This window comes from Eubalaena glacialis, chromosome 9 (genome assembly GCF_028564815.1).
Source record: "Eubalaena glacialis isolate mEubGla1 chromosome 9, mEubGla1.1.hap2.+ XY, whole genome shotgun sequence".
Taxonomy (NCBI): Eukaryota; Metazoa; Chordata; class Mammalia; order Artiodactyla; family Balaenidae; genus Eubalaena; species Eubalaena glacialis.
The window spans coordinates 86193739-86208933 of NC_083724.1; the positions used below are offsets into that span (position 1 = coordinate 86193739).

The following is a 15195-nucleotide window of genomic DNA, read 5'->3' on the forward strand; positions in this document are numbered from 1 at the left end:
TTCACCCAGTTAAGAGTGGGGCATCCTCTGTCCCTGTTGGGTCCTGGACCCAAGCAACAGGAACTACGTATTGTTACTGCCATGTCTTAATCAGTAAAGCTTTGGCTTTTCTCTACACAGAATCTCAATTTTATAATCATGATGGGACCTTACATTTTGGGGAAATGTTAGATGCTCTCATGCTTATTTGAGTATTTCAATAGGATACCATATTTAAAACACTGTAGAAATGTAAAGCAAGATCAGATAGTGGCTTTCATTTTTTGGTAGTCTCTGGGTATATTATTGGAAATGGTATGAGAAGCTTTATCTCAAACTTTCCTGTGCCTAAGAATCACTTCCAGAAACTAGTTAAAATGTAAACACTTGGTGGGTCACATGAGAGTAATGTACTTACTATTGATGAGATTCATCTTATGAAGCTGCAGCTTCATTTATAAATGCTTTTAGACATTGTTTTTTCCTCAGCAAAGACCTGGTTTATTTACAGTGTATTTGATTCATATGGTACAAAGGTAGGAATATTGTGATGAGTATATTTTCTTGATCTGCAGAAAATGATTTCTTAACCCACTTGTGGGAGTCCTGCGCTCTAAACTGACTTTTCACTGGTGGCCATAATTTGCCTTAATCCACACACATGTTTTTATCAGGCTTTCCTGACAACCTACATCAAGAATCTTTAAGCAGCGTAATTTTGTCTCTCTTAATTGAGCAGGACAACGTGAACAAGATCCAGCCCCAAACTGAGACTAAGGGATGGGGGGCTTTAGCTAGTGAAGCTGATCAAGCACAGACAACCTTATAAATTCATGCAATAAAGTGAACTTGCTTCCAAGGATGTCAGCTGAGAAATCCATACAAATCCCTGCTGCACAATTAACATGGAAAGAATTATGGTTTGAGATAGACTTGTACAAAAAAATAAGATTCTGGGACAGTTGCATTTTTCTGAGGGTAATAGCAGTGCCATTCTACCACTAGAAAGGGGGAAACAGGAGAGGGACTGACAGAATTCTCTTCTGCTGTTATTCAAACTATGTGTTTTTGAATTTGCCTCCAGCTGATGAGAGTAATGTTAGATTTAGGACACATCATTGAAATGCCAGCTGGTTGCTTCCACTAACAAATATATGGAAATAGCTTTCTAGGTATTTTTTAAACCATCAAAATTTTACTTTTGTTTGGTGAGGGATCAGAACTACAAAGAAAAGAAAAGAAAATGTAAACACTTGGGCCATAACTCTGGGATTTGACTTACAAATCTAATTTTTAATAAGCATCATAAAGCATTTTGATCTTTTGAGCAATATGTCATAGTGAAATAGAAACTGAGTTTTTCTTTCTGTACACATTAAAATTTCTGTTCTAATACTCAGATGCCAACTCCCTTGATGTCTATAAATATGCATCCAAACATTTAAGATTAAATGAACCATGTAAAAATCAAAGCATACTGCTTATGCACACATAGAATGTGCATTCATTTAAAGAACTCAAACCTACCTTTGCCCAGTACCTAAATGCAATCACCAAAGGAACCAGCTTTGATTCTAGTTTTCCAAGGGCAGTTAAATGATTTGTTGTCAGACAAGCATTTTCATTTCCTGCACTCACTTTACAAAGAAGACCACTGGTGGGGGTAGAGGGTGAGAATGGGAAGGAAAAAGAGAAAGTATTATACAGGTATCAGGTGTCTTTTACACCACCACCAACTAATTTACACTGATAATAAATACTTCTAACTCACTAAACCTTTATGGGTCATCTCAATATTGGATTAAAAAAGATAGGGCAGCTGTCTTCTGAGTAAACTTTATTTTTCAAGAACTAAAACTTCATGTTTTCATATATTAAAACTATTTTGGGGGGAAAATGCAAATAAGGAGAATACTGTAAAATGTTTCAAATGGGAGTATGAATTCATCTTTATAAGGGCAAGAGTGTTTCCCCTAGTTGGAGGAATCTGCCTAATGGCAAATCATTACAGCCTACAAACTACCCATTTACAGTGGTAATGGTAATGCTGCCACATGGAGAGAGAGCCGGGTGAACTGTTACTCAGCACTGTTTAAAATGCTTCTAAAAAGGATGGCAAATAAAGGTGATTAGAGCAAGTAACTATTTGACAGAGTTGTTTTTTACTGAAATGGGTCAAAATGCTTCCTTCCTATATTTTTTCTTTTTAACTAATTTTACTCTTTTAAAAATAAAACACTTTTTTCCTCTTGCGTTAAACACCAACAGTAGAGGGAGAATGCTAACAGGAAGCTTGTGAAATTAACCACATAGGAGCTTACAATTCTAGAAACTGGACATTAAGATGGAGTAAAGTACAAGTGCTTTTGGCAAGTTGGTACTTAATAAACAGCTTAAAGAAGCAGAGACCTTTGTTTTTCTCTGCACACCACCACTGGCACCCTAGCGTGGAAATCTGCATCAACATCAATAAAAGAGTCTGGAAAAAGAAAAGAATATCAGATAGGTTAGTTAACGAAGCCTTTGTTTAAAAACACAACTAGATAAAGTACAAGTACCAGTTGTGAATTATCTGTTTGGCCTTTTGAAAGACCATTACAAAATAAGGTTCTCAAGAGATGATTATGAAATAAAAGTGACTTGAAAAGGAAAAAAGTATTATATTCAAGAATCAAGTAATCACATTAATTTAAAACCCTTATTTTGAAAAACTAATGTCTGATTAGAAATGACTACATTATTGAATTAGAACATTTAAATGTTACGTGGGCAACATAATTAGAAATATGAATAGGACATTAAAAAAAAATTGCTGCAAAAGCTACTAAAATATGTGGGGTCAAAATACACACTGACTGAAGTAAGAAGAAATGTTTAAATGTTTCATTCAATCAAAACAAAAAGGATGGGAAAGACTAATTCAAGGGATGAGACAATTTAATGAGGCCTACGGAAAGCACAGAAGCCGTCAAGCCCCAGTTGGACATTACTCTGGACAACTGATAAACCTAACTGGGAACAACTATTTGTTGATTCATTCATCTGCGCTAGGCCACACTATTTATTATTTGTAAAGTATTAATTTAAACCATGGAATAAAAAAGATTATCCTTTAGTTTTTTACCCTCAAGAGTAAATTTTACATATTTTGATTATTTTTAGTCTCAGCCTAGGGCTACTATAATCTTTATAAATTGTGACATTATCACCAAGCTAAAAGCTTTACTTACAAAATAATTATTCTGCATAGTAGGACAACTAACAAGACTCTAATTAACTTGCTAATAATTCATGGGCATTTGCTTTAGTTTTTTGTTTGGATATTACCCATATAAGTAAATCAAAAAACATGACTTCCTATTTTCAAAGTTTGAGAAATAAGATATATTCAAATTATAGACAAAAGAAAAATTTACGAGCAAAATGTGGAAAGAATTTGGCCTTACCACTGTTCTTTAAACATTCTTGGACAAGTAAGAGAACATCTGGCTGAGACATCTAGGAAATAAATCAGTGAATATATCAAATAATCCATAAGTACTTTTGCTTCACTGAGATAATACACAGTCATCTGAAGTTACCCAAATTCCTTTCCAAATTAGAAAGCACCTTGTTACCAGAGTAAAGGAATTAATCATTGTGCTGTGTGCACACACCAGTCAGACACAGAGAGATGAGCAAAAAGAGGATGAGTGTGGGCAAAAAGAGATCTACTACGCAGTTAACTCCTGATTCACTAATTCCTGAGGTAATTAGCCTCTCAGCAAATCTCAAAGTTGTGGCTAGAGGTTGTCAAACTGTTAATATTACTTCTCACTCTGTGAGACTACTTCAACAGATTGCTTACCCGGGTCTCCACTTTAGTCTTGCCTTTCTCTATTAATCCTTGCTCCACACAGGAACCAAAACCACTTAAAATCATACATTAGATCTAGTTGTGACCCTCCTTAAAACTCTCAGTCTGGCTTCTTAATGCCCTTAGGTCAAAATGAAATTCTGGCTTCCTGTATGTTGGGCCCCAGACTACCCCTCTATCCTAATCTTAAACTATTCTTTCTCTAGGTCCCTTCACCACAGCCCTTACAATTTTCCCTTTAGCACCTTGAATAGGCCAAACTCATTGTTTGCAAATGATGTGCCCTCAGGCTGAAACACTCTTTTACCCTTTCACTGTCCCCACCCATTCTCATCTTTCAGAGTTCAGTTTAAATGTAATCCCTTCAAAGGGGCCTTCAGGACAGCTATATCTACACTCTTATTTTCTCTCACAGAACCTTGTTTCCTTGCATAGCTCTCATTATAATTAATTATACATACATAATTACTTATCTCCTTCCCTACGTATGAATTCCAGGAGGGAGGAATGATATCTGTTTTGTCCTCTAGAACCTAGTATGGTGCTTGACATATACTCAAACTCACTGAATATTTGCTAAATGAATGAATGACATGAAATCAAAATAACTGCTATGCTAGTAAATTATTAAGCAGAATTTAAGGTTAAAAGAACAGTAAAATCCATTGGTCAGCTGACCAGGTAGCTATAGCAGTCAGGGATGGCAAGGAATGAGAGGTTGTGGAACAGAACATCTGGGGGAGGAGACTAGGAATCATTTTTATTTTTAAGTAGCAACCCAAGTAAATGGGCATAAACCATTTGCAAACTGGCCTGCAGGAACCACCAGTAAGTAAATGGATAATCTACCAAAGTGCCTTCCAGTTTTAAACTTCTGACTCATCAACATCTTTTTGAACCATGTTTAAACCAGAAATCTAGGCTAGGTGTAGTTCTTCAAAAGCATAATTATTTTTACAAGGTGGGTGTATATAAGAGGAAACTCAGGAACAAATTAAGCTTGCAGGTCATAAATGTTTATATAGATACACAATTTGAAATCTGAAATCCTTTCCTGCCATTGGAAAGTTGACTTATCAAGATAATTTAATCCTTTCAAGTTAACAGACCTAAATAACCCCATCAGATTCACATGGTTAGAAGACCAGTGTCTGAAGAAAGTATGAAAGATCTGTAGAATAAAAAGAAATGCTCTAAAATTGAAGGCATGCAGGAGAACATAAAAACAGCAATTTTAGGAAAAAAAATTATACCTTTAAAAACAATGCAGTTTTACGAAAAAAACATCACACTTAAACTGTCCTCAAATATCTAAAATATATCCATATATAGCTCACATTTAGGAAAAAAAAGAATTTCTGTACCACTCTGTGAAAATTCTAACACTTCACTTTGTACTTACAATGGCTGGAAATTGAATGTCAATGTTTATATCTGAATTTTTGAAACCCAATCTGCTACAGGATGACCCATATAATCTCAGAGAACAATCTAAAAAAAAATTGAATAAATAAAAGTCATAAATAAAGTAAAATTTCTCAGAAGTTATTACAAGACACTGCTATTTCAGAAATGGAACCATCAATTAGAACTACACACAAAAGAAAAACAGTGTTCAAGTCTGGCATAAGCAAAGGACAGGAATGGGTGACGCTTTGCTCTTGTCTTCATTTTATTTTATTTAAAAGGGAAGACTGCATTGACTGCAGTTTAGTTTAATAGCCACTCTTTTCATATCAGTTGTAAAACATGTTAAAACTTACTTTACTATTTCATGTTTTGTGCAGAAAATACTATTTGAAATGATTTTTAAAATGTGGAAGTCAAAAAGAGATGCCTAACTTTGTTATACGTTTGTAAACCTGATAGTATATACTGAAGAGTTAACGCAAACACTTCACGTTTTTGAAAGCGTACATAGGTATAATTTACTATAAAGATCATGTTTCAGTAAAACAATTATCACAAAAATCAGCATAAAGTTACTTTTCAATATGAATACTCATTGTATTATGAACAAAAAGCTTAATTTAACATAATATAATCCCTTTAGGAAAAGTTTAGAAAATAATTATAGTATCACTGATATAACTTAAAATGTTAGGCAGCAAGCGATTCACAGTTCAGAGGAAGACGTGTGTATGTGTACCACCTATATTTATTTTACAGCATTTTTCCCAATGTTTTACTATTGTTGTGCCAAAAAACTACCCCTTCTCACCAGGGGACTTTGTATTTTTTTTTTTTTTCAGGTTTGTTAAGTCAAACAACTTCTTTGGGTTTTAACAGGTTTTCCATGACAAAGCACATTCAATTTTACAATGAAAATCTATGGCAAAAATCAAAATTACAAATGACTTCTCAGGAACTTGTCTACAACATAAAGGATGAAACACCTATATAGGGAGATGAGCAGAATCTTGCCCTTTATTTTTTTTAACAGATATATATTAATATGAATCATATACTATATGAATGATCTTTCAGTAGAACAAACAGTTCTATGGGTGGTACGGCGATAAATTCAAATAGTGATTTCAACCCTGGCTGTGGATCAGAATCACTTGTGGAGCTTTTGAAAAAAATAGTTAGTTTTCCATGGCTCCACAGACATAACTTGGAAAAATCAATTCTGCACTGTACAAAATCTCTTACAAATTAGTTTTGAAAGCTCATTTTAGATGGTGCAATTCTTTTAAGTGCGGTTAAATAGAACCTTTTATGGACACAGATAACCTGAAAATGACTCCAGGATACTTTTCTTTATTTTAACTCAAAATATTGTGTCAATGTAAATAGGTAGAAAGGTGTCGTGATCATTTTGTAATGATAAAAAATACTGTATCACTATGTTGTACACCTGAAACTAATATATTGTAAGTCAATTATACTTCAATTAAAAAAAAAAGAAACTGAACTTAGAGATGGAAAGTAAATAAATAAATAGAAAGGTAAACAGATATACAAGAGTCCCATGGTGCTCTAATAATACAGGGCATGTAAATGGACAGACACAATGAAACTCACAATGAAGACAGGTTAATGACAACATATGTAAAAGTCTTTGTTACCTTAGGGTAAGCCAGGAGAAACAAAAACATACAATAAAATTGAGAGCTTCAGGACATGGCAAATCAATTTCTATTACGCAAAAATTACTACTGGTAGGAAAAATGAATGGGGTACTTTTAGGTAGCTAAAAAGAAAAACAAATCTAGAAAATACCTGGTAACTTGTGTTGGAACACATTTTCCATGATACGTTTAATTTCTAGTCTCTGTTCCAAGTTCTCATTGTGTAAGCCAAACTCCTGTACCACTCTGTCAATGGCAATACCAATCGCATTTATCTGGGAGGGTGTAGGCGGGGGTAACGTGGTGAGCAACTCTTCCTCCTGCTTCTCCTTTTAAGATCAATGTTGAGATTAAAAATGACTTACACAGTTTTTACCTTCTACCATTCACAGAGACAACACCCTGTACAGTATTCTGGAATATTTTTCTTAGCCCTCCTTCTCACTTTAGCTGTTTTAGTCTTCATCTTATAAAACACGCACACACTTCTTTATGCACATACAGTGATAATAGAGGGAAGACAGGAATAAGGAAAAAGTATAAAGAAAGAACATTAGAAACAGCAATGGCAAATTATTTACTTTATTATTACTGGCCTAAGGACATATATCTAGGTCCTACCATTGGCTTCATTCATCCTGATACTGTCCTAAGGAAATTCACAAGACTGCCCAGCGAACATATCTGACCAGTATAAAGTATTTTGGTCAAAATAAATTCAGCAATATAAGTAGCAAAATTACTAATACCATAATCTTAAGGAAAGTCATAAAGATGACAAGTAATAACTGACAAGTAAACATATTTGTTTGGGTTACAGTAAACTTACCTTAATGTTTTTCTTGTGCCTCTTCTCTTTGATATGCTTATGAGCAAATGCAATGGATTCAATTAAAACATCACAAAGTTTGCAGGTGTACTTTGCTGTAGGGTAGTTTCTCGGTCGCTACAATTTGAAGAGATGTATAGAGACATACACATAAGCACATATTTATAGAGACATAGAGAGAAAAAGATGTACAGAGACAAAATACAGGTAAACAAAAACTGGCCAGAAGATGATTTCTCATTCACTTTAAAAACTGTTAATATAGTACTATCACTCTTTATCACTATGCTAATAATCATTTTTTTAAAGTAATTCTTAAAAAAAAAAAAGGAATTCTATTAAATCAAACAGTATCACTTTTGACTTGTAGTGCTTAAATACCAAAGTAGGATATATAATTCATCAAAGCACATGTTCCCAATTACTACTAACAGATTAAACCAAAACAAGGATTTTAACTAACAGATGAAGGCTGTTACCCTTTGCAGCCTGTCGACGCAGTCTCTTCTCAATCGCTCCTCAGCCTGCTGCAAGCCCAGCAGCTCCTTAGTTGAAAGCACAGACTCATCAATCACAGGGCCTTCCAAGTCTCCGTCCTGTTCATTTTCCTCATTTCTAGTCCTCCGTGGCTTCCTAGGTCTGGACCTCTGCTTCTTGTTTTCTTAAGTTAGGGGGAAAATATTATTGGCAATACTGAATAACACCACTCTGAGTAAAAAGCAGAACTTACATATTTATTAATGAAATCATGTGATATCTGAATGACATCTGAACACAGAGCAAAAGGAAAGGTATACCTCTCCCGTGGATAAAATGCTTCAATACTCTTAAGCTCCTCACATTTGGATACACCAATCCACAGAAACCATCTTTTTGGAAAACTTAAAAGGATTCTACTTCAACCATAAAATTTGATTTTATCATCTCTTCCTGGTATACTGCTGAGCATACTCAAGCAACAGTAAAAATTATCCTTTGAAGGCAAGTACACCTGTAATTCTAATGTAATTAATATATCATAATATATGATGTACATGTATCTAACGCTCCCTAGTATACCTGTAAGTATACCTGGTATTCTAACGAAAACTATCCACATCTGTTTTCATGTTTTATAAGTGAACAGTCTCAATGGAGCAAAGATGGACAGTCTATCTCCAAAGAACTCAGAAATCAACTCCACTCTTATCTGGAGTGAAAATCCATCACTAAATTGTAATTTTAGCATTCACATAATTGGGCCCTCCCCCACATTAATATCAAGAAGTCCAAGCCAAAACTGTATTTACCGAGGATAACTATTACCCATTTTATCTTTACTTTCATTTTAGCTTCTTTGAACGGCCTGCACACTGAGCACATTTCAAAGGAAAAAAACAATCAGCAGTTCAAATAAAAGTTTTCTACAAGTACAGACTAATTCATTTGTTTATAAACCCTGTTGTTAGTTCTATAGTCCTTATAACTAAAAAATGAATCTATTCCTTTTTTAAACTTATAGCTTTTCAACTTCAGTAAAACTGAAGATGCTTGTGGGACTGATCTACAAAAAATTGTTTTTAATAGCTTTGGTAATTTCTATCAAGTTCTGAAAATGAAGCTACTGGTACCACATAAGAGTAAAATGAAATTCATTTCCTCAATTAAAATTGTGATAAATGGATTGAATAGTTTTTAAATGGCTTGCCAAAAATTACTCTCTGAAAATATAAACCTACTGAAATGCTCTGCATGAGGCAACTGCCATGTCAAGTTTTCAGTGGAACTCATTACTTGTATAGCAAGTATGATGAATCAGTCGATTGAAAAGAAATTATGTCAGGAAAGGGACGTATAGGACCTCTAATTTTAAAAATAGCTATCGCCAACAGCTCTAAAGGAAAAGCAGCAAGCACTGTACTCAAACTACCCTAAGATGAATATAATGAAATTCTGCAAATACAGCAGCAATTAAAAAAAATTAAACAAGTATTAGGACAAATACAGTTGTTGTTGTTTTTTTTAAAGCAATCAAAATGGGACAAATAGAATACTAAAAGGTAAGTAGTCAAAAACGGTCTATTGCTTTTTAACACTCCCCCTATGCCCAATTAAATTATCACAATCTTTTAAGGACAGTACTCCTGGTCCACATAAACCTTTGAGATAAGCAATTCTTTTAACTCAGAAGTGTGTCTATTCTCATTTAATTTGCTTATCATTACAAACTCTAAATAACTGCATCTGACTTCAGTTTTCAGGGCAAAGTTTCTTAGGCAAACACTCATTAAAGGTTTATACTAACATGTGCAACGCCATCAGAGAAGTCCATTGTTAGTTCACAAAACAAAAACTGATATGAAATCAAATTCCTTTTTTCATCTCCTCTCTCTGGATCACAAAGGCTTCTCACTATATTTGCTATCATTTTTCTAGAAAGAGTGACTTTAACTCCCCTCCAAAGAGGACAGTTAACTCCTTATTTTGTACACAGAAGTGGATGGCTGCACAAATTCTGTCTGATGCTGACAATAACTGCAGCTACCAATACTGAGTATTTTATCATGTGACAGAGGCAACGTAGGCACTTTATTTGCGCTGCCTCAGATTAATCCCATGATCCTGTCATGGATGCTAATATTATCCCCATTATACAGACAGGGAACATGCTGGTCCAAGAAAATAAGTAACTGGTCCAGGGACACATGACTAAATCAAATACAGGGATTTAAAACAGAGATTAGAGCATGGATGGAATTCTGAAATTCATCTTTCTGTCTAACAGTATAAGAAAAATGCCTTCTTGTAGCAAACCCATTCACATCGAAAATAGACCAGAACTCCCCACCCCTTACTTTGTTAAAAAAAAAAAAAAAGAAAGGCAGGAACTGACAAGGCAATACAAACTTCTGAACTGAGTTTCATAGGCCTGCATGGTAAAAACAGTTAAAATCTCATTGGAGGGCATCTAGAAAGGCAAAGCTGGGTATTGCTAAAAAAATTCCCATAATTACTTAGAGGAAGACTACCTGGCTCATCCCAGGCTTTTTGTAGTAATATGAACTCTCTATATACAGTATTCCAAGTTTCTCATATTTTATTTGCATATGGTCCATTACTCCATTCACAAAGGACACGTGCATTTGAGTGGATATTTTCCAGCTAAGATCATTAATGGCATTGTCCCAAATACATTAAATTGGCAATCTAGGATATATGAGGAATGAAGTAGGGGCAGTAAAGTAGAACTGAAAAATAGAAAGTTAGTATTAAAAAACAAAGCAACTCTAAGATAATTTTCATTACATCTTCTTGCATCATTTAATAAGACCCTTCCTTATTAAGATATAAGTTTGATTTAAGGAAAATTTCAGTCCCTTTAGTGAGATCCTTTTTAGGATCCTCTGAGTATAGTGTAAAGTTTATACTTTAAACTGAATTTCTCGCTACAGTAAGCAATGTTATGCCAAAGCTTAATATTTTCTTTATGAAGATTTTTCAAGGGATAGAAACTGAACAGTCTTTCATTTGCAAACTGAAAGCACACACATGTAATTTAATATAGAGCAAACACAGGAGTTTTGGATTGACTTCAACAAAAAGATAGTAAAAATGCAGGTCCTATTCAAAATCACTTAAGCTTTGCTTTTAAAACTAGGCAGGAATATAGAATAAGAGGTTTTTGGTCTGTAAACAGTCTCTTTTAATATCTATCTGGTTGCAAATTTTTGACCTATAAATCTTTCTTTTGGTAATGCTGCTTAAGATCAACTTTTTCTTTTCTGAAAGACCAACAATTGGTAACTAAATTAGAATGTCCATGTCTCACCTGGACACAGTAATAAAGTACTTAAATATACACAAACTTTTAGAATCGAAAGGCCAGAAATTATGAATACGTGTTCAGTTCCCTCTGTCAGATTCCAGGCCAAGTTCATGGCCAGAGCAGCACAGTACATGATTTCAGTTCCACTTCCTCATCTACCACTCTGCATAAACAAGTCTGGATAAATTTAACCTCTCCAGAGACACAGCTACCTGCTTTGTATTGAATAAAATTGTGATTCTACCTTTGATACACCATGACAGAGCACTGCAATTCCTTCAAGTTCTTTTTAGCTTAAAGATTTACGAGGCTGGTTGATTCTTCTGTTCTTCTGCTACATGGACAAAATCTATTCACCTTTTAGAAAAAGGTATAAATAATAACTCTGGGGCAATTATTATCAAGCACATAGGGTGCTTAGAAGGCTTTTGGTTTTACTGAAACTAAAAGGACAAGCTTTTATCTTATCTGAATTTCTGACTTTCTAAACAATGTTTTTCAACCTGTTTACCATGTTCACTTTTGAGAAAAAAAAATCTTGCACTATCCTTCTCTAGAGATTGATGGTCCACACAAAAGACACATATCGCTCTGTAGCAGGAGATATATGCAGTCTATATCGTGTTTTTACATAGAATAAGTTTCTTTTTAAGCTTTATATTCTGTCATTTATATCACAGATACATTCATTATTCAAGTATAAAATTATAATACATAATTTAGAAAAACACATACATACCCCTCAGAAATTACGATATATCCCCAGGGGGATATCATCACCCTCTTCTGTAAAAAGTACCAACGGGAAATATAGTTTTACTAAAGTAAAATAAGCCTTGTGGCAAAGTAAACTTTTAAAGGGAAATACATGCAACATATTGAAGTTGCCCAAATAACATGATTACAATCCTTAAAATAATCACATTAAATAAGCAGAAACTATGAAAAATTGGAACTGCATTGCTGAAAATAATAAAACTCATTTGAATGAAAAATAAAAGACATTGCTGACATCAGGGTTGTAACTTGACAAGTTGGAAACATTACCAGGGCTTCCTGTTTCCACTTCTGACATAGTTTCGAGGCTTGTCAAGTCTTTATGAAATAGTCGTCTTACAGTTCTGCACCCTCTTCCATCTTGCCACCTATACCCATCTTCACTTTCTTGAAAAGAGTCTTTTCTTGGTCTGTTTGTAACAGGAATTCTAGGTCCAGGTTTGAATTCTCTCCAACTGTCTGAATTACCAGCAAGTTCATCAGATAGCCATCTTTTACTCTGATCTTTGTGGTTGTCATTTATCCAAGCGGGTTGACTGTAAATTGGGTTCTTAAATGCATATGGATTGCTAGAAACAGCATATGGTCCTTTTCTGGGGGTATTCCCATAGTTCCCTGGTGTTCCTCTTTTTTTTGGAAGGCCTTTTTCCATTTTAATGCTATGGCCTTTAGCATAATCATCCATTATTAAATAATCTTGTTGGGGGTGACCCCTTCTGAAATCCTCATCATCTGTAGTCCCTCGCTCTTTAGCACGCCTCACAAAATAAGGTTTTGCGGCATCTCCCATGGTCTTTGACTTCAATTTTCTTACTCTTCACCTGGAAGAAGGCATTTTGGAGACAAACTATAACAAGGTATCATACTAAGTTGATAAAGTACCACACATTTATTGCACAGATGCTCAAAAGCTTGTAAGAAACCCTTCTTTTCCTAATTTCCATCACGTTCCAATAATTAGTGCATTATGCTAGAAGTTCGGAGGCTTAATTCTATAATAGTCTTCATAGATATTATATAGATATAACAAAAGCTCTTTTCTTCAGAACCCCCCCAAAAAACCCCCCAAAACCAAATACCTCACCCCAAGCCTATACTTTAGAGAACTCCCCAGTCTTTTAAAAACAAGCTGGCAATTACTTTCAAGTGTTACTACAAAGTAACCGAAACTTTGTGAACGCAGTACATCTCTCAACTCCACTTTTCAGTCCCTTCTACGTACCCCGGCACCTCGGCTCCGCTTGCGACTATTCAGAACGACAGGCTTCGATCTCTTGGGCTACGGAGGGCTCCCGACCAAGGCTCCGCTCTGTTCAGTGGGGCTGGCTTTCTGACCAAGGGACAACTCAAGCTAACCCCCCCAGTCCTCATCCTCCCACCCCAAACAAGTTTGGTTTTGTCACGAACAGCAATTCTCCCTCTTCGATCCCCATGGGACCGCCCCACCCCCGATCTGCCTCGGTTTCCACCCTTTGGGTCTGAGGCGGAGAAACAGGAGGCGTCTCCGCAGTCCTGGCCGAGAAGCCACCGTGGGGACCAGGAAGCAGGAAGTGACCTGCCTCCTCGATAGGGTTCCGGGGTCTCCCCGGCCGGACAGGGGGCTGGGGCCGAGTGCCTCCACCCAGATCCCTTCTTCTCCAGTCCCCGCAGGGTCTGACACAAAGTGAAGACTAGGACTCGAGCCCGAGAGCTCAGTCCCCACCGGCTCGGGGGTTGCCTGGACCTCGCAACTGGGGAGAGGAGGCCGGCGGAGGATGGAGCCAACGTATCTCCCAGGCCGGGCCTACCCTCGACTCTGCAGACCGGAGAACCCACCCAAGACCCTCCCCGGACGCGAGTCTGACAGGGACACGAGGGGAAACAGTGCCCGTGAGCACTCACCACCTCCGCCGCAGCCCCCCGCCTCTTCCTGTCCCGGCCGGGCTCCCTCTCCGTGTTTTCCTCCAGCCCCACTTCCGGCGCTCAGCGCTGTCTCATTGTGCGCTATTGGGAGCCGGCCGTGCCCCCGTCCGAGCGCTCCGCCGCGCACGCCGGAAACTCCCGCCACGCGCCGCTCCCGTTTCCGCCGCCGCCGCAGCGCGGGCGCGCTTTCCGGGAGTGGGGCGTCGGGTCTGTGTCGGAGTGCGGGCTCTTCGCTCTTGTTCGCTCGGAGCTGTCCTCGCCTGGGCTCCTCTCTCTCCTGGGCTTTAAAAGCACCGGGGAGGCGTGCCGAGGAAGCCTCTGGTTCTCCGCGAGAGAAGCGAAGCCGGCGGTCGGGGCGTAGCCGCATGCCCGGGTCGGCTCGGAGGCTCGCTTTGCCTCTGGATGCTCCTGGTTACCTCCAGGGCAAGTTCAGCCTGGGTCTGAGGCCTCGTGGCGCTCGTGCTGTTTTTCTGATAATTCGAGTGATTGAACGTCTCAGTGAGGTCTTAATGGCCGACCCTAGCTTTTAAGCCTCCGCTGTTCATCCAGATCACAGTATGGCTCAGAGAAAGAAATGCTGTGCTTTTTTCTTAGATTGTGTACGGATTTGTTTCTCTTAAAAACAAAATCTGGTTTCGCAGAAAATGTGTAAACGCAAAGGATGACCAAGGAGGGCATTCATACTCGAATTTTCAAACGGAGAATGTTTTAATGCAACTAGCAAACAACTGGGTTCCTTTCTTCTCTCTCTCTTTTCCATTGACTTTACCTTCCTTGCTATCTGCCGTGTTCTAAATGCTTGGAAAGCCTCGAGCAACTAATAAAATTAGGGAGCTTTGAGAAAATGCAACAGTTTTGATTTCTCTTCTCTTTAAGGGTATTTAAATTTAAGTCCATGAGATTCTGTGGGGATAATGGTCTTAAAATGAGCACATTAGTAGTGGCTGTTGCCAGGCACTGTTCGGAGGGCTTT

General features: G+C 37.1%; 1 protein-coding gene across 6 annotated transcripts in view; it reads right to left on the reverse strand.

Annotated features, from left to right (window-relative positions):
• Positions 1-14276, reverse strand: part of TUT7 (terminal uridylyl transferase 7) — a 59617-nt gene extending 45341 nt beyond the window's left edge. Inside the window, exons 1-9 of one of the 6 annotated variants that reach the window (XM_061200565.1) lie at positions 14202-14276; positions 12591-13141; positions 8218-8399; positions 7739-7855; positions 7061-7238; positions 5238-5326; positions 3426-3477; positions 2389-2458; positions 1507-1633 (exon numbers count right to left, since the gene is read on the reverse strand). In XM_061200565.1, the coding sequence (XP_061056548.1) occupies positions 1507-1633; positions 2389-2458; positions 3426-3477; positions 5238-5326; positions 7061-7238; positions 7739-7855; positions 8218-8399; positions 12591-13110 (1335 nt within the window). In that variant the 5' untranslated portion in view covers positions 13111-13141; positions 14202-14276. Of the gene's footprint in view, positions 1-1506; positions 1634-2388; positions 2459-3425; positions 3478-5237; positions 5327-7060; positions 7239-7738; positions 7856-8217; positions 8400-12590; positions 13142-13542 lie in introns of all 6 variants that reach the window. The other 5 variants (XM_061200568.1, XM_061200564.1, XM_061200569.1 and 2 more) reach the window with 5 other exon arrangements.
• Positions 14277-15195: the final 919 nt, after the last annotated feature.